Below are 20,373 nucleotides of genomic sequence, written 5' to 3'. Positions count from 1 at the left end.
ACAGAACACCACACATCAGCTGGCTGCACCATCCTCCTGTAATTTGCATTTCAGCATAGTCACAATTCACTTTTCTCAGCAATCTCTATGAACTGAAGAAAGTCTTCAGCTAGAGACTTTTTTTTGCCTCCCCTTTCAAAGCTGGCTATAAACTCCTGGAATCTAAGTGTGAATGTAGTAGAAATACATAACTCTTGCACATTTACATCCATATTTTCAGAAACTATGATGCCACAGTGCTACTGACTTCAAGAGCTGCTTAGACACACAGGAGTCTAAATGCTATATTCCCATTTTTTGAAAATCTCAGCAGCTAATGATAGATAATGAATTTATTTAAACTCATCTTATAAACTTAAATTAAGTTCTGGTAAGTTTCATAGTTTCATTTTGGATTTCTTCCCTTCTCCCCCCTGACACTTAGATACATATACACTTACTTAAATAAACCAAAAGATTAAGAACACATTTATCTTTATTTTTTCTGGTAGGATCTTCTGAAGGATAAGAGCTTAGACTCTTACCATCATTTAACTGAAACTTTTGATTGATGTGGAATTTATTCATTTAATTAAACAGTCATTCTCTTAAAAAAAAGATTAGACTAGAGATTTTCTGCAGCAAGTCCCACAAGGTTCTTACTATCCTAAATACAAAATTGTATAAACTATTCCCAATTTGATCCCCAGTAAAAGAGTAGCAGCTATAGATTTAAGAACAGTCATATCACATATGAAACAACTTAATGTCCATGGATGGTACTACAGCAGATGAAGAAGATATTTAGGAACAGCTTGAACTGTCAGGCTTCCTCCTCCAGAGGAAGGGAACTAGGCACTAAGTTATTCCCAGCAACTGAAAAAGGGGAATTGGATTTAAGCAAGTTTGTACACACATGTACATACATGGCATCACCTTTATTAAAGTGCATCTCACATAACTCTAAACATACTTCCAGGGAGCTTGTTATGATTTAAAACAAACAACCCTACCCCAATATGCAACTCAACAGTATATTCTGCCACCGGTTACCTGAAGTCAAATTTTTGCAAAAAAAATCCTTCCTGGCACTTGTACACATGGCAGTGTAAATAGTAACAGAGGACAGAAAGTGTTTTCTTTGTGACCCTAATAGATACCATCTATCAAATGAGATATATAGCCATCCACTCCATGGGATCCTGACAGTGGAAGACTGCTACAAGTGACAGCTGCTCGTGCTGTTGTGTTAATCTTTCCCTGTCATGGAGCTGCATGCTGACCCCACTAAGGATCACATATGACATACCAGTGCAGGCTTACCAGAGGAACTGAAGTGACAAGAAGTAAAATGCCATTCCCAAACAGCATCTCAAAGGCATTTCTTCCTGGCTTCCATAGTTCAAAGTCTCTGTGCATTCTGTATTTGGACAGGTAAAAAACACTTTTCTTTAAAAAATTAAGTTCAAAAATCAAGAAGAGATCCAGCTTGCCTTATGCTTGCAGACCACACTGCCAATGGTGAGGGCTCTGAGTGACCTATGCCCTAAAGATGCCCTCTGGTGACCAGTGCTGGCCTGAATAGCAGATACAGATGGTGCCATTACCTGGAAGAGAAACTTTGAAGCTTGGGGCAGGTATCCATGTTTGAACAGTGGCAAGGTGCTAGTGGGATGGTACACACCGCATAACTGCCTTGTACACCTTCATCTGAACAAGTGGTTGTAGGAAGCAGGGGCTTCCTCGCCCAAGCTAATACCCTGTCCTAGGTAGCTTCAAGCAGTACAATCTACTCAAAGCACCATGCTTAGTGTTTGAAATGACTGAGAACACACATAGGCAGTAAGTCATAAGGAAACTGGGCTCTGGGAATCGTGCCAGGTGAATTATGCATCGTTTTGGGAAAAAGTGAGCTAGGAGGTAGGCACTGGATATAATTAAAACCTTACACAATATATGTTATGTTCTTTACAGTGAAAGTGTATGCAGTGCTGTCTTAACAGCACAGCAAAGTCTAATTTTTAGGAGTGTTATAATACCCCTGTTACTAAGTTCTCATCTAGTCTAGACCTAAACTCTTTGCCCACCTACTAATCCATGTACTTTTCCTGCTGAATTTCTACATCAATTTATTTAATGTGCCTTTCAGTATTTCACAATATCAACACAAAATCCTAATAAGGAATTGCATTTATCCTTGATTTCTGCTAATCCCAAATGAACTGTTTTATAAACCATATCACTTGCTGTTAGAACTTTATACAAAATGGAAAAGGGATTCTGTTCAATCAAAATAATCTTCTATATCAATATTTGGATTCAGGAGATCTTCTCCATAGGCTGAAAGATCCATCTGATTTAGAATCAAGTTTTCAAAGGTTTCTTCCAAGTCTGTTTCACCAATCAGTACAGCTCCCATCATTCTTCCATTCTGCATCACCACTTTAACATACTCTTGTCCCTTGGTACATCTCAGCATTAGTTCATGGTCTAAACCCAAGCCTTGAGCATTATATTTTCCCAAAACCACCACCTAACAGATTAAAAAAAAGAAAAAAAGGAAAAAGCATTCATAAAAACATCACAGTGGCTTTTAATTTTTTTTTTTTGCTGACAAAAGGTATAGGCTTGACAAGACTGATGTAAGCAGGGAGGTATTTGCCTCCATGAAAAAAATACATACCTTATATACACACATATATATATGCACATATACACACACATTAAAATATCTGTGTGTGTGTACATATAATGATGGGCATATAAATGTATATACATACATATGCACACAATTGTCATTGGCTTTCATAGCCACAATATATTTAAAAAATATTCACCTTGAAACATGACATAGATTAAAAAAGATAAAACCAAGTATACCACACTGAACTGTTATGAACATATCCATGAACAGCTTCTTAAAGAAATGGAATGGAATATGTGCTTAGACGCAAAGCAGATCAGCTGGCATTCACCAATTAAAAGTTATAATGCATCTGTAGAGATCTTTGCCCTCTTCAGTTTCAGCATTTGAAGTCAATGTGAATGGAGATGATCTGAACTAAGAATAATTATTATATGGAGAACAGTGTTTTGTCAATATTAAAGCATATGCTCAATATTAGCATGTAAATGAATACAAACAGTGTATCTTGTTCAATGGTTTTAAGCTATTAGAATGTAATTACCTTACCTTATAATTGAAAAATTTTGTCACATGAGCAAATAGTTCAAAGCTGAAATCCAGATCAATAGATTCCCCTAAAGTATCTGCTGCCATGCATTTTGCTGCATACCAACCCATCTGTCTCGCTTGAGTCCAGAGCCTCATCTAAAAAACAAAGGTACACAGATGCGTGTTACTGTGCAATGAATGATACTGATTGTTCTCATCAGTGCATACTAAGCACTTTCATTATACTCAGGCTAATTAATCAACTTGGCTTTCAACCACCTGTATAAAATTATCTGACACAGTACACTCAAGTGCGTCTAAGCACATCTCCTTACTCACTGGTTTCCAGTTCAACTAAACTTTCTTTTCACATGTCTGAAGTCCACAGTGTGAAATTTACTTCGAAGATTAGATTGCTGCTGAGAGCACAGTCATGATTTGATTTACCTGATGCCACACTGGACTAGGTTCCCACGATGCTGTGCAGATATCCCCAGCTGCATATATATCTGGTATGGATGTGTGCATGTATTTATCCACTTTAAGTCCTCCATCTTCACCTAGAGCAAACTAAGTATTTGCAGTGATCAGCACTGAAGAAAACTAATTGTTTTAACTGAGTAATTCAACTTAGTCCAAGTTAAGTGGCCATCTCATTAGTTGCTTCTTATGGCAGACAGCTATATAACATTTCAGTGAATCCAGTCCTCCACTTACTTAATCAAAATATTTGAAGATTTAAAATTACATGAGTAAATTCTAACTGAACCCAGCAAGACACTTCTGACTGCCCTCTCGCAACATAGAAAAGGTCAGAAAAAGGTCATTCATTGTAGACAATTTATGACTGTTCATTCTCCCATCTAATCTGACTATAAAGACTGATAATCATAGGAAAACATATGACATGAACACCCTAATCTCAAGAAAAACCTCCTTCATTTTTAAGGGAAGAAAGCAGATTCCCCCAAGAGTGCCATAATGAAGTAATTTTGTTAACTGTCTACCTCTTCTTCAAATACAAAGAAGTAATACATTATAAGTTAAAGGTATTATAATGCTATAAACCCCAGGATTTATTTTGAAATTTTTATCTTGCCATTCAAACCTAGAATCCTTCAAACAGATAAAAATAAAATTACACTAAAAGCATAGAATTCCCTAGCAATCTTTGTGTTCTTATCATTTTTCATTCCTTTACTTTGTTCAAGAATACATTAACTTTAGCAGTAATCTAATTTACTAAATTCACTTACAGCAGCTTTTATTATTTAGATATAATGGGCTCAACTCATGTCTTCTACAATGCTAGTGTAAATGAACTGAATTGTACACTGACAGCCTGTTACTGATACTACCTATTTAGCTCGTCTTTTCTCTCACTTAATCAAAACTTAAATCCAAATACTGATCTTGCAACATGCCTCTTTTCATACCTGTAGAAGCACAATCACACTATCGGCAGCCATAAGCTGTTTGGTTCTGTATACATTTCACTATCCTGTTCAATCATCATCTCAAATCTTTAAAAGTCTTTGACTTGTTCAAGCCTGATACCACACATAATTTGTCTGTATTTTCTTTTGCTTTTCCTTTGCTTTGATTAGCAGCAGACAACCATTTTCCTTCTCTTCTCCCCTTTCCTTCCATTACTAGCAAACCCCAAATGTTGTATTTTACAAGAGACCTTCACATATCTTTTAAAATAACTACAACCCAGAACTTTATGTATTAAAAAAAGCTTAGAATAGCATCACATATTGAATATACATTTAAGGTGAGATCATCTAGAGTGGCACAAGCTCCATGGCAGGACACAAAGCATTAGGGCATTTTATTATTATTATTATTATGGATATGTGGCAGGGATGTAACAAAGTTTGCCTAGTTTCAAATCACACCAAGTATGTAACAGGCACATCTAGTATTTCAGAATTCATTTTGTATTTTTGTCAAGGCCAGGAAATACCACTACAAACACCCAATTCCTAAGCTAACACTCTAAACATGCCTTGAAATATTTCATAGCTCAACATTAAGAGTATGTTTTCCTAATTTTCTTCTGTTTTATTCAGAGGGTAGTTTTCTAGTTCATTATCAGAAAAAAAATAAAAAACCACTACCACACACAACCACCCTAATATGGAGATACAATGTTCTCAAGCTTAGAAAATCCACACAGCAGCTACGAACTCTGTAATCATTGTCCATGTTCAGATTCTGACTCAGTGCGTGACTACCCTCAATCAATACGAGCACCTTTAAACCTCATTTTCCTAGATGAAAAACATTGGAAATGCATGCTTACTTTCCAGGAGACAACCATAATATTTGTAATATAGAAATATAGTGCAGAATTAACACAAAAAAAGATTCTAAATTTCCATTGTATCAATTATACAGATATTTCTCTCTTTTTGTACAGGCTTGCTCTTAACAGTATGTTTTACTATGAATAGCAATATAATAAGCTAAACATACAAATGACATTTTTATCACATTAGATATTTTCAACATCAAATACCCTACCTTATTTTGAAATGTACAACATTAAAACCTTTGACTTTCAACAATTTATTTCAGAAGCATAAGTGAGCTACCAGCCTTTATTTTCCCTACTTAAAAAAACTTCAAAATTTATCAGTATACTTACATTATTATCATCAAGAAATGGTTTAACATTTGGCACAACTCCAGTTGCACTGACAATGAAATTACATCCATAGATTTTTCCATTAGTTAATTCCACATATACAGGCCATAGAACTGTAAAAGGGGAAAAATTTGCCCTGAGAATGAAACCAATAGAAGTTATTTTTATAAATTATGTCTCATTATAAGTTGTGGGAAAAAACAAAACCAAAAAAACTCAACAACAACAAAAGGTAATCTGTTGAGGTATCTAGTTGATTAGTTAGGAAAAAAAAATTCAGATTGCCTATAACATTTCTTTCTTAGTTTAGGTCTAGAATATAAGATTTGAGAGATTAGCTCCCAGTTTTACTGTTTTCTCTGGAATTTTCCTGTATCAAATCTCTGATTTGCAAGAAGGAAGTACTATGTCTTACCATTGCAACAAATCCAGTGTTCTGTGGCTAACCCTTGTAAAAACTCTGTAAAAACTGGTTAGTTAGTAAAAACTAATTGCCAATTATTCTTTCATACAAAGTTTTATTGATGCACAGGAAATGCCTCAAAAAGAATGCCAGAGACTTAACTTACTAGTTATTTATACTGGTATTTAACTGGCTACTAAACTAATATTTTAAATATTAACTCTTGATTCAGTGAACTTTAAAGATGGGATTACTGATGAAATAAGTTGTATTTTCTATCATACTCTTTGAGAGACGATTTCAGAGTTTTTACAGTAAATAGTGATTTTTTTGGTTCTGTTTCAACTCCACTATTAATATATGATTCTGTTAGACTGTCACAAAACCAGCATATTCTGTATACAGGATCTAGGTGACTGTGGAGAAAGTCTAACCAATAGCATTTTGTAATTTAACTGGCATGTGTAAATCAGACCCTCAACTAATGCAAACTGTTTCAGTTCCATTTAATTTAAAGAAACAAAGGATTTGTTTTCCAAATCTGTATTTGGTTTAAAACAACATACATTCTTCAGCTGTGCTTTATTTTCACCCTGAATTTAAAAATCAGAACTTATTTAATTTTTCTGCTACACCTACCATCATCTGCTTCTACATTTTTGTCTTCCTTAGGAAAAGTCAGAGAAGTCCGTTGCAGTTGTATAAATTCTTGCTGCAGGAATATTTTCTTTACCTCACACAGTATTTCAATATGTACTTTGTGAGAAAACTAAGGAAAGATGGAGAAAATTATAATACTGGTTAGCATTAACAATATCTTAATAGCAAATACACTTTCTCCTAAATTGAAATGTTAGTAAACTGAACAAAAAGAATAAGCATATATCCTACCTCAAAGCATGACACATTAGCTTATTTTCTACTCTTTCATTTTGACACAGGAAGAGAATACAGAACTTTTCAGAACAGAAAAAGCTAAACTCAATCTTTTGTCTTTTAAGATTTCAAATCCTCAATTTTTATCATGAGTTAAATTCTGATATAAATTAATATTGGTATAAATTAATATAATGTTATTTTAAATTATGTAAAAAGGAAAAGATATCTTGTTCTGTCAGCTCATGTTTCAACCACTAACTTTTATTCTGAGCTCAAGACAGACATTGGAAAGGTGTCAGTTTCTCTGAATTACTTCATGGATTCAGATCACGAACAAGTCTAATTCTTTGGTTTCTATCAGACAAACAAATTTCCACAGCCTGTACCAGCTATAACACTACTCATTAGTCTGCTGAACATCTTAAATATCCTTTAGTTGTTATTGCAAGTTGAGTACAGCCTGTGATTACTCATCTTTGATAGGCTTCTTTTTTTTAAATACATTTAACAGATGCTAACATTGTACACCTAAGAAATTGATAAATGAAAATGTGGTAAAAAACCTAAAAATTATTTTTAATTGATTTTAGACGTTGTGAGGATTTTTTATGTTTATGTCTACTATTTATTTTGCATTTCACTGTTTGTTGTGAAAGGAGAGTTATGTTCTATATACAAATTTTACAGTCCTGCATTTCATATATTAAAATACATCTGAAATTAAGAGATTAAAAGTACTACTATGTCTGGTTAAAACTCGGATAGAAACAGGTACTACAGAAATGTGCAAACCAACATCTACATGTTTCAGTCTGAGACCATGCCAGTGGACCCAACTTGCCGCCTTCTTTGGGAGGCAAAAATAATTGCAGAAAATAGCAGGAAAAAAATGCACTTGTGTTAATTTATTTTCCAGTGTAATTGTGGCAAAATAGGAGAATCGGTTCAAGCGCATTTTTCCTTTTCTAGAAATCCTGACTGCAGCATTTCATTTTCTGTAATCCTTATGTACCTCAAGCAACACAAACAAGTGTGAGCAAGAAGATTACAGCCATACCTCTTTAGTGCCTTTAAGATGTAAGCCCTCATGCCAATCAGGGCCTAAGGCACTGCCTATGTTGGCAGATGCTGCTATGGGTCTTTCTTTTTTCTCTCTTCCTGAAGCAAAAAAGATAGAGAATATCAGATTCAGCACATATATTTCACACTGCCTGCAAAATTCAGAAGTCCCAGACTATTATTTCACATGTCAGACTTCAAATTAGTATTTTTAACAATACTTTTCAACTTTATCTCTTTCATACTACACTTGCCTCTAAAACAATTATGTCAGGAGTATTACAGGAATTTAGATCTAGCAAATCCTTATTTGCATGTAATCAATAATATTACCACTGAAGAGAGGGATTATAGATTCTGAGCACTGTTAAGTGCCTGCATGGACTCTTAGCAGTCAAACCCCTGGTGTACCAAGATTCTAAAGGCCTACTGTAGACTTTGTTGCTTAATATCAATGCCAGTATTTAACTTGATGCTCATCTGCTAGCAAACGTGCATTATATGCCCTCTGTTGTATCAAAATGCAAATTCAAATTCTAATATATGATACATCTGAAAAGTACTGTGATCTTCAGGTTGAACCTTTTATGATCCATCCTTCCAGTCTCAATTCTACTCTTCTTTTTGCTAATTGTTTTATGTATATATATGTGTGTGTGTGTGTGTGTATAAATACAAATACATATATACACGCACGTGCATATACATACATATATATATATTTGTATTTGCATGTTTGTTCATGCAATTCTAGTTAACTGTTGTCACTGAGAATAGAGTTTAATTGCATCTGTAATAACATTCTGTAAGGTTTCATCTAGTTCTCCAATAGTTCATTATGGGAAAGCTCCCTCCTCCATAATGCTGACATAACTCAGAAAAACATATTAAAATCTAACAGAAAATATAATGGATACTTTAGCAGATTGAACACAGGAAGTCAAATTCAAATTTGGCACAGATATAAAGGTAAGCACATGTACAATCTTTAGATAACCATATTACATGATCTCATGTATACACATGAATATTGAAGAGGTTTTATATTTCCTCTTAAAAAAAAAAAACAGATATGCACTGATAACTGTAAAACTTAACTAAGCCTGTTAATTTAACTGATCTCAGGATTCTTTTTAATATTAAATGGTGCTGCTGCAGTGCAAGAAGACTGAAACATCATACCTTCCATTGTATACTTGGTTCTTTTACATGCTATTTCAGTCTCCCGTTTTTCAGCAGTTAGCTTTGGAATAAGGAATTCAGCTGCTCCCGCATCAAAAAATGTATTCCCAATGGCTTTGTCTTTGATAGCCCAGATTACTTCACAGCCTTCAATTTCATACCTTAATGAACATTTAAACAATGCATAAAACAACAGATTGTCAAATAAAGCATCTACAACTGAGTAACACAACTAGAAGTGTGCTAGGTGTCATTCCAGAAGCTAGAAACAATTTGCTCCAGATAAACTTTATACCCACTAACGCTCCTAAATATTCACCTAACCAACTGGCAAAAATTTCTGCAAATTGATAGTTCTTGCACTTTCCCACCACTATAGCCTCAACTGAAGGATTGGGGTGAAAGTAAGCAGGAGGGTAGATCAGGTTTTTAATAATGACACTTAATACTTCCTGCTCTCATCACCAAACACACCAAACACAAATTGCACTGTAAAGGTGTGCAATTTTTGCCAAACAGCTGAGGACAGCTATTTTGGTACTCTATCTGAAGAAAACAGATTGAAGAAAAATTGTCCAGTTTATTACCTGAGACATGAAATTGCAAAGACATCATCTACACAGGACAATTTACTAAGTCTCCTAGTGAAAAAATGACCCCTGTAGTGCAAAACAGGACTATATAATCATATCATACAGATGTTTCTGCAACGTATCAGGACTATAGCACCATATGGCTCCAAGTCCTACCTACGACAAAGATTGTAACAGACCCTTCTGAATTCTATCAACCTAAATTAGGTTGATGCAAGATAAACTGCCTTTCTATTACCTTTACATCTTTTGTTTCTAAGTCAGATGAGTTTTACTACTTATTTTGAAGCTTGCTGAATTTTCTGTGACAGTAAGTTCCGCTATATCATGAAAAATGAATAATTTTTTCACTGATTTGGTACTAAATACCTTAAGAATTACAATTTTATAGGAAGCTGACTTTCTTTTCCTCAAACTCAAGCACACTGCATTTAATGTCTAATTGTTAAAGATTTTATTTCCAAACATTTCTTTATAACTTAGACGAAATAGTTTACTTACACTAATTCAAGTGCAATGCCACCGTTTCCTACTACTACTATTCTCTCAGCTTGAGCCAAATTCTTCTGAAAAGCCTGTATTAATAAATAACAAAAAAGTGAACTACAGCTTAATCATGTTTCCCTCATGCTGATCAAATATATCCTTTTCAGTATTTTCTTGCTTTCTCAAGTCTTTCATTTGCTCAGACTATTGAAATACATTTATTTATGTTAAAAATCTGTTAAAGCAGCTCATAAAACCTGTGAAGTTCTTTCATATAAAGGGATGAAAGTATTTCCACAGCCATGTAAGTCTTAAACTAAGCCAGGGGCAGTTGAATAGTTACATTTAAGCCAAATCACCACAGCCTGTCACAGAACCCAGGAGCCTTTCCTCTGTCCTAGAGACTGTTAGCACTGTGACATCTATTAATCCAGTTTCATCATAACTTGTGTAACTTCGCAGTAACTTGTATACATATTACAAGTGCAAAGAAATCGAAGCTTTTTTTAGTGGTTTAAAAATTAGGTTGTCGCAAACGTGAAAGCTGATTTGCCTGTAAAGAAACAAATGTACAAATTATGTCTTAATGGTGAGAGAAGTATAAAGTCCAACTTTGATAGTATGTTTTCCTGGATCATACTAGAACCACTTCACATTTTTTCTTTCAAACTAACCAAGAATTTTGATCATCAGATAAACTGCTGAAAGTATATGAAAATCTGGTCATCAATGTTTCCAGTTTATCTGAATACTTACATATTATTCATACTAGGAGAGAAAATAAATGGTGAAAGACCCTGAAAATTGAGGTCTTTAATCTCTTCAGAAAAGGATGCTGAACTCAGCCTGTGTCAGAGGAAACTAGTGAAGGTGACTGATTGTCATTTGCAGCCTCAAAGGAACAAATTAATTAGATATCCAGTATGACATGAACAGCCCTACTGTGTCAGGCCATATATCCATCTGTCCCAGCGTACTGCTTCCCACAGGGCCAACAGCAGATGCATAGGAAATGCCATGCGAAGGTGACAAGTGTACAATAACCATTTCATGGAGCTATCTCACAGGTTCCAGAAACCTGTAATTCATGTGATATCTTTCTCCTCAGTTCATGGAAGAAATTTATTGAATGCTGTGAGTCTTTTTTGTTTTGTTTTAATTCAGGTTTGGTCACTGAAAACAAACTATAAGAATACTTTCATAATTTCACTGTAGTTTGCTTGAAGTGCCTCCTTTTTTATTCTCAGCTTGCCATTTAATAACTTCATTTGAAGAACTGCTGTTCTCACATAATGAAGAAACAGCAACCAGTGTTTTTTCTTTGCATTTTTACCATGTTGCTTGTAATTCTAAAGACCTATAGTAGTGAGATCTCAATCGCTATTTCCGAGTTGAAGTCTTATCTTAGTCTATTTAGTTATCGCTCATGTGTAAACTTTTCCATATCCTTGATTACAACTGTAGCTCTTTTATGTACAACAATGAGAGGCTATAACAGAACCAGAAAAAAAAAAGTCCTTCAGTAGCCCTTCACTGTGAAAAGTAGCCCCTTTTAAAGTGTTCTAGCTATTCCTTCTCAGAAAAGCTTCTGATGTTGCCTACTGAGTATATTTACAGGTTGGCTTCTGTCTGCAGGGAAAAACAACATTATTTATCCTGGATTCTTCTGTTAGGAACACTGCCTTTGGGCCACCTATAAACTTACTAAGTTTAGTGACCAATTTATTTAATGCTATTTTAAGGCTATTTCTCAGCTACTGAAAATGTTCTTAGTTAAGGATACAAAATAACAAACACCATCTGATATTTATCCTTTTCACTCAACAATCATATTTAGTATTTTGCAAAAATAGAAGCAAAAATCTATTACAGATGTGTAAGTCTAGAATACATTTACCTCTGCACTGTCAGTATCCCGGATTCCTAATACATATGGGTTTCCTTCCAAAATTAATTTGGGTTTTGCTCCAGCACACAGGCAAAGTTTTTCATACGTATACTCCTTCCCATCTTCAGTGAAGATTTTCTGTTAAAAATCAAGAGGAAAGAAAAAAGAATTGAAGACGTTACGATAACTTCAGCTTTATATTTAACATTACAATATTTTGCAGATATTAAAAGCTGTATCTGGCTTCTTAAAACAACTGTAAGCCTTTACTCTCTCATTAATAATTTATTATTTTATTTGCACTACACTCACCACAGACTTCCAAGTCTAAACATACAATATGACCAGACAAATAGACAGTGTACATGGTGCACTCAAACATAGATGAAATACAAAGTTTTCCTCTTGGTGGCACCCTGTACTCAGTTTCTGTGTCGAAAGACAGAGTTTTCTGTGTGACCATTCCCCCCTGCCAAACTTATTTGACATAACAGATACATGCAGTGTTGTCAGTTCAAGTGCTATTTTATCACAGAGACAGCTTTTGCTCTTTATGTTCAGAATATATATACATTTATATGTAGACTGTTTTTCTAATTTGTACAAAACACTGATAGGTTATCCCACAGATTAAAGGTCTGACTTCAAAATCAAGTTGTACCTACACGTTCACCAAAACAACAGAACAGTAGTAGATATAGATCTATGCACTACTAAGTATTAGCAATTAAGAATTTCATTTAAAACTATTTAAATACAGACATGTGAGATTGTATCTTAATTAGGCACTGGCTAGATGAACACAATTTAAAGAGACTCAGCAAATTCTGGTTTTTTGATAATGAAAAAGGGTAGCTGCTAGAAAAGCTTTATCTCTGTGCAATAAGTAGTATTTAAAATGCAGCATTTTACATTTTAAAATGAGCTTTTATGTTGTTTTCCAAACCAGAAGGTAAATAATTTGCAGTGGTTCTGCAGAAAGAGAGTTTTGAAAGTTTTGTGGTAACAGAAGCAAAAGATCCTTCAAATCTATAAACGTGAAATATTGGTGTGCATAGAGACATACGTTAACTAAAAAACATGGCAATAATGAAACCACAAGACCATCACTAGATTCAGAATATTAGCAGAATTAAAGTCTAACTGGAATCACAGCTCTACAATTCAAAACAAACAAAAACAGATCTTGATCTGAACATAAGTTCACAATAAATAGTGAAGTGCAAAATAACATGTCAAGCTGACTTGGACACTAAATGGTATCTGTACTTGCTGTACATTGCTTGTACTTGCTACATTTTTTCCATTAAAAAGAAGAGAAAAAAAGGTGGAAACATTGGTTCTTTCGAGAATTTTTTTTCTTGTACAGCATAATTTTTTTAGTATTTTGGCCTCTGCAGCAACTGGCAATAATTCAGAAACCACAGAGACTGCCAATCAATGATTTCAGGAATTTTCCGACACCTACACTGACATATAATATTGTTTTATTGACCAGTTTCCCTGCTATTCCAATCAGGTACTCAGCAGGATAGATCTAAAGTGTTAAAGATTTAAATCTAAGAAATGTAGTTTCTTAACTAATTAATAATTTATGATCTATAATTATGCCCCTTATCTATAGTTCTACTGGAACAATAGTAGAAGTGATATGTGAAATGAAAGTTAGGAAGTATCATTCTCTTGTAATTTCTCATAACTTACATTAAATAACCAGAATGTTACTGAATAAAATTTCATGCCAAAAACATGCATCTGTTCAAGTTTTTTTCTTATATAATTTGAAGGACCCACACAGAAATAAAAGAGAAAACTTTAGCTTACATGCTCCTCACTTTTCAACTGTTTTACTTCAGACTGTATAACTTTAATATTGGGATACCGTTTTTCTAACAGAGAACTTGGCTGTTCTTCTACATCAAATTCTTCAAGTGTTTTAGAGACCTGCAGGAAAAAAAAACAAATTTAAAAATACAAATAATTTATTCATCTCTTTTTCTAAGGCTTACACAACAAAAGGTGTTATGTTTATTTCCAGTACAAAACTCAAAACATAAAGCCCAAATTGTCAAGATACCATGTCATTGCTAAAAGTACCTTTTTATTTATCTAATCTTTTCATGCATATTACTAGCAAATGTTCGAAGTTAGCACAGAGTATTTTAATCCTTAAACTAGAAATGAAGCAAGAAGTCAGAATGCTGTATTTAGGCTGACAGATGCACTAACTACTATAATTTTTTTTGCCATATAGAGATTATATTAGATGCAGAGTCGGAAGCACTGATTTTTAATTTACCTGATACAGTTCTAGGACCCTTTGGTAAAAACTTTAATAAAAATAACACAATTTGTACTGATATTCTTCCAGGCAAGTATCTTCCTTTCCTAGATCTTTTGGAGGAAACCTTGGTCAGGACAGCCTGGACCCTTAGCGAGTACTTTTGTCTATAATGGTTTTCTTCTTACGCAAAAATAATAATAAGAATAAAAAAATAAAAAGAAATCCTTGCAACATTTTCTCAAAAAAACTCCTAATGATCATGTTGCAGGTAGGCAGTTCTTACGTCAGGGAAGTGCTTACTATCATTCAGCTTTTAAGCAAGACGTATTACAGAGTGTTCAGGCAAAACAAGTTCCAGATCATCTCTAACCTTGTACTCATCTGTAGATAGTGCCTGATATTTCAGGGACTGATCAAAAATAAGAAAACCAAAATTCAGAAAATATCCAGGCAGTTATGTTCATTTTGGGTTTCTTCCGGAAGGGAGCAGCTGCGTGTGAACTTCTGGGCCTTCGATATTATAGGACATCCAGTCTGGAACACAGCTAGGAATCGGAAGCCAAACTACGCTTGCAATTCAGAGAAATGAAGATGCCTGTACCCAAAACATAGATGTTGCTGCACTCATAACATCCTGCTTATCTAATCCCTAATCTTCAGAAGTCACAACTTTTGGTGGTGATGAGATCCTTGGAATGCATAAATGTCTGCCCTGGACACGGAGAGTCCTACTGTTACCACTCAACTTCACAGGAAACTGTTGAGATAGCTGAGAGACTCAGAACTGTATGTGAGACTGGTAGAGTAACACCTATGTTCTAAGCATCCCCAGCCCCAGAAAAAAAACAAGTGTGAAAAGCAGTGCTGACAGCCAGTTACAGTCACTAGATACACACAACTGTTCTTCAAGTCTCTCTGTATGTTATTTTCTCCCTGCAGTGATTTGAATCCAGGAATTTATACACCAGGAAGAATGGCATCCATACCAGGCTGTAAGATAACCTGCAGCGTGTTTTTTCTTTATTTTGCATGAGATGCACTTTACCTCTGTTAGGTACTGTGTTTCAGAAAAAGGGTCATGAATGTAAATTCTAGGTGGAAGCCCGGCTCTAGGTGTCTAACTTTGCCTGACAGGTAAAAGACAATTTCTTGCTGGCCTGCTGTGCAATCCAGTTTCCAACTTTTTCCATGCCTTACTGTAGAGTGTAAAGTTCCCCCACGTGATAGAGTAAAAGAACTGTGTTTTGCAAGATCTGAATACCTCTGTGATTCTAGCCTTACGAGCCTACTAGTCAGGAATTTGAAATCAACTATGGCTTTTTTTGTTTAGCAGGAAAGAGGTCACTGAATCACCAGCTACCAGACAGTGAGATAGAAGTTGAAAGGAATTTTGCAGAAAGCTATTCCTTTTTGGTTACTCACCAGAGGTCTCACTCTGCTCGAAATTAAAAACTGCTACTGTATGAAAGGCTAGGGATCTGAAATCCACTTGCAGGAGTGGGTTTCCTAAATAACTTATTCCAAAGATTCCATTTCAGTGCTTGAAATGGAACACTCCCATTAACAAAGAAGTGAAATAAAGCTTCCATAGGAACTTATAACATACTTCAACCATATAAATACAGTGTACTAATACATTAATACTGTGAATTCACTAATATTGCTTGTTTAGTCACTACTATTGCAAATATATTCATTATTTACTAACGATTAATAGAATTATAGAGATAATGATTATAGATTAATTTTATTATAGAATAACTCATCAGTCCTACTAACGCTTAACAGTGCAGTCCCACTGATGTGAAAACAATTTCACAATTCACATTTTCAGGATTAAGCTCTAAATTATCTGTACAGACAAAACACCAACTTTTGGAGATGCATTAGTATAATAAAAAACAAGTCTCTTACCTGTTTGAAATTTGTTATAGCTTTTATAACTGGAGACGCTGTCATTAAAAAAATGTCCTCTGATGGAAATTCCATAGCCAGCTTGTAAAGAAAGAGATAATGATGAGTGAATACAGTTATCAGTAGAATTTAACAATATAATTATTAGAAAAAAATAGTATGTGTGACTACATTACTCTACCCCTGTAAAATCCTAGTGGTTAAATACCATTCCAAATATAAAGAGAGATGAGACATGGAATGAAATGGAAATTTTTATTGGGTAGCAGTAGCTAATTGTTCAGATTTCACTTTGATAACAGAAATACTGGTTCCTATTGGGCACTATAAATGCAATTTAGTATAATGCTAAGCGGATTAATACCTTCAGGGTACTATTAGGAAATACAAAATGCTTATAGGTCTCAAACCAAGATGAAAAAAATCCAATCTAAAACATTGATTTCTCTGCCACTGCAAATAAAAGAACTCTTTCAAGTACAAACCACTCATCACTGAGATGAAAGCAAAACCCAGGTTCCTTGCCACCAGCATTCTACAGATGACCAAAACAGTTGTATAAGCCTCCAAGAAGCACATCTCAAGTTGAATATGAGTGACTGAGCTATAAAGGGACAAGCATTTATTCCTGTACCTCAGATAGGAGGAATCTGACCCATTAATCTGAAGGTGAAAGTGTTGAAACTTTGTTTCTGGTTAAAGAGAAATTCACATGGTCACATATTTGGCCCAAAAAACAAGAGAATTTCACCAGGCCGTGTTAAAATTTCGTGTAATCTGTTCTTCATAGTATTAACCACCAAAACAAGTATTTCATGCATTTTGCAGCTGTATGCTTTATACCGACAGAAAAAAAGGAAGAGAGTTTGACTGCTTATGCAGCAAATTAGCACACTGTGTTGTTGCAGCAGGCTGCAACTGTAGCTAATAAACAAGCCTCAGAAAAACTACAGAATCCCATGGACTGCGTGTCATTGTGTAATAATCATCAGATGCAAAGTGCATGAGATCAGTCTTAAAATTTTGGATTGCAGTGTACATCAGTAACATATGCCTAGTGCCTTTCCTCTCACTTCTGAGATTTAATGATTATTTAAAATTTTTATTCAGTATTATTGAGGCTGCTGCATTTCTTTTGCAGGTTTTAAAAGACTAGAATTAGAAATCTGCTACATAGAATAGGATGAATTAAATGATATCCTGACATAGAAAATAAATTTAACTCAAACTTTTCAGTAAAATTCAGCTATTAAGACATTCTGTCAGAATATTTTAAAATGTATTCAAAATGCAACTAACCCTAAATGAGTTTTTTAAGATGGACATAAAGCAATGATTGTTCTCAGCAGCTTAAGAAGTCTGGACTGCAAGTTATCATGGAAGAGTATCCTGAAATGCAATATAGTGAACAAATTGTTTATTGCCACTGCTACATTCCAAGGAATTTTACTTGCTTAAAACCATAACTGAGAAAACTGAGCTTAACCTTTCTTTTTAATGTAATGCATGTCCCCAGCTATGGATGTACAGCACAGAAACCACACCAGAACACTCAGTGCCATTCTTAATGGACTCAATTAAATAAAACACATGCCAGAAGACCAAACTCATTGTTATCTGTGCTTCCTGATATACTAAGAGATGAGATAAGGTAGTAAATCTCTGTCATCATGTAAGGATCTGACTTGAAATTTGCAAGAAAAAATATCAACGAAGGAAATACGGGTGAAGCAAAGAGAATGAGAAAGGAGGTGTAAATTACAGCAACAACTCTCTAAGTGGCACTCTCTATGAGATTCAAAAGAAGATGAAGCCATGACTCTGTGGTATCAACACTGCAGAAAGCCATCATTTTCAAGAAAACAATAAACAGTCCCTTTTAAAGCAATTAAAGAATTTTTTAACACATACTTTCTGGAAATAACTGCATTTTGAAATGGGATCCCTGCAGTTAAATACAACTCAATTTTGAATTACTTCCAGGAAAACATGAAGTCTCCTGTAATATTAAATCTTGATGTAAATCTCATTACTGCAAGCACTTAAGGAGCCACAATTGCTTTACTTACGTGGATAGTTTAATCAACTTTTAAAAATTACTCATATTAAGAGTGTAGATTTAGAACCCACATACTACATTAACTATGAATAAAATCAAAGCAAAAAGCTGATAAATGGTAGAAAAATACAAATTTACTACATAGAAAGGCAGCATTATAAATAGATTTTTGCAAATTAGTCTGCATTTGGTTTATACAACATGCCCAAGATAGAAAAACGTAGACGAACTATCACTTCATCACCCCAGAACACACACATCTGAAACAGTCTTTATACTTGCTTTATAGTTTAAGAGAGAACACACTCCTGACTGAACTACAGTTCAGTATTTACATTATTTTAGTCTCCATTTTAGGCCCCAAATCAGTTCTAGTTAAAGCAAAGCTTCAATAGACATTGTTACTTTAAATGCAAAACCCTCGAAATTGAGAAAGGAACCACTGAATTGATTTGAGCTTGAGCTCATGGGAAGGTGAATAAATTGGGCTATCTCTACAGGTGTGCATGGATTCAATGAAACAGAGCAGTATCTGTATAAAGGAAGAGCACACCAAGGCAACCTTCATCTCCTTTGCAGCGTAATCCTTGACAGCACTAATAATGAGGGCAGCCCTCCTCCAAGTTTTTAACTGCCCCGCTAATGTACAGAAAGCCAAATTTCTCGAGCTGCAAAGGCTTAATCCATTTTTACAAAGCACTCATGTTGCCAGCCAGTAAAATATTGCTATATTACAATACTGCTTCCATGGGGCTGACTATTCATGAAACATTTAAAAAAAGAAAAAACAAAAAACAGAAGGGGCAAAAACATAAAATATTGGTTGGAGAGTAGGAAAAAAATTGCTTGTATGATCACTGTATGGGTCCAAGGAGCTCCTTCTACAGGGCTTCACACACACTAAAAATTTACGCTCTGCGAGTAACCACGAATACGCGACTTCACCTAGGTACCGTCACCCGCCCCGGGCGGCCCCAGCAGCGCCGCCCGTTGCTGCGGCCGCGCGCCCCGGGCGGCCGTTGGCGTTGGAACCCTCCTCCCCTCCCCCCGCAGCGCCTGGCGCTCACGCGCGGCGGGTGGGGGAAGGGGGCGGTTAGGGGCGCGCGCATGCGCCAGGCCAGGGGGCGGGCAGGCGGAGGGGCTGCGGCCCTTTTACCTTCTCCGCACAGGTGACTCCCGCGATCCCTCCGCCCACCACCACGAACCGGCTCCGCGCGGCGGCAGCCGCCATTTCCCCGCCTCTCCTGAGCACCCGAACCAAAGAGCCGCCGCCGGCACTTCCGCGTCCTAGCTGGGGCGCGCCGGCCCGCGCCTTGGGCCGTGGCACTCCGACTACGGCGCGCGGCGCAGCCCAAACTTCTTCCGCGGGCGGCGGGCGCCTGCTGCGCGTTGCGCAGGGCTGGAGCCGAGGGCGCAGCGGGGGCCGTGCGGCCTCCCCCGCCTCGGGCAGAAACACCGCCAAACTCACCTCATCTTTGTTTCTCTTACTCTAAATTTGCCTTTTACCTTCTCCCTTGCCAGGGCCGAGGTTCACCTGCAGCATTGGCCACAGCAACCCCCAGCAAGTCTCCCCACCCCTCAGGGGCTGCAGGGGGTCAAAACACTGTAAAAGAGGGCTGCACCTACAACACGGACTCTACTGAAAGGAGACTTACCAAATGTCGTTTCCTCAATGTTTTTTTGGTTATGTTTTCCCTCCTTGAACAGCCAGTTAAGTTACTTAACTATCACTACGTAAATATTTGCATTGTCGACAGACTGTCAAGGCACTTTATAAACACCTAACAAGATACGGGCTTTGTGTGTGTACACAGACACA

The 20,373-nt window shown here is 35.9% G+C and overlaps 1 protein-coding gene across 1 annotated transcript; it reads right to left on the bottom strand.

Annotated features, from left to right (window-relative positions):
- Positions 1 to 902: 902 nt before the first annotated feature.
- Positions 903 to 19,824, bottom strand: PYROXD1 (pyridine nucleotide-disulphide oxidoreductase domain 1). The gene is made up of 12 exons (XM_062570537.1): positions 19,711 to 19,824; positions 16,496 to 16,576; positions 14,122 to 14,241; positions 12,307 to 12,435; positions 10,425 to 10,498; positions 9,331 to 9,491; positions 8,147 to 8,247; positions 6,850 to 6,979; positions 5,808 to 5,920; positions 3,602 to 3,724; positions 3,173 to 3,310; positions 903 to 2,512 (listed from the first exon to the last, which is right to left on the bottom strand). The coding sequence occupies exons 1-12, from the start codon at positions 19,783 to 19,785 to the stop codon at positions 2,264 to 2,266; spliced, it is 1,494 nt and encodes a 497-aa protein (XP_062426521.1). The 5' UTR covers positions 19,786 to 19,824; the 3' UTR covers positions 903 to 2,263.
- Positions 19,825 to 20,373: the final 549 nt, after the last annotated feature.

The sequence above is a fragment of the Rhea pennata genome, chromosome 1 (genome assembly GCF_028389875.1).
Source record: "Rhea pennata isolate bPtePen1 chromosome 1, bPtePen1.pri, whole genome shotgun sequence".
Taxonomy (NCBI): Eukaryota; Metazoa; Chordata; class Aves; order Rheiformes; family Rheidae; genus Rhea; species Rhea pennata.
This window is presented reverse-complemented; position numbering and strand designations above follow the sequence as displayed.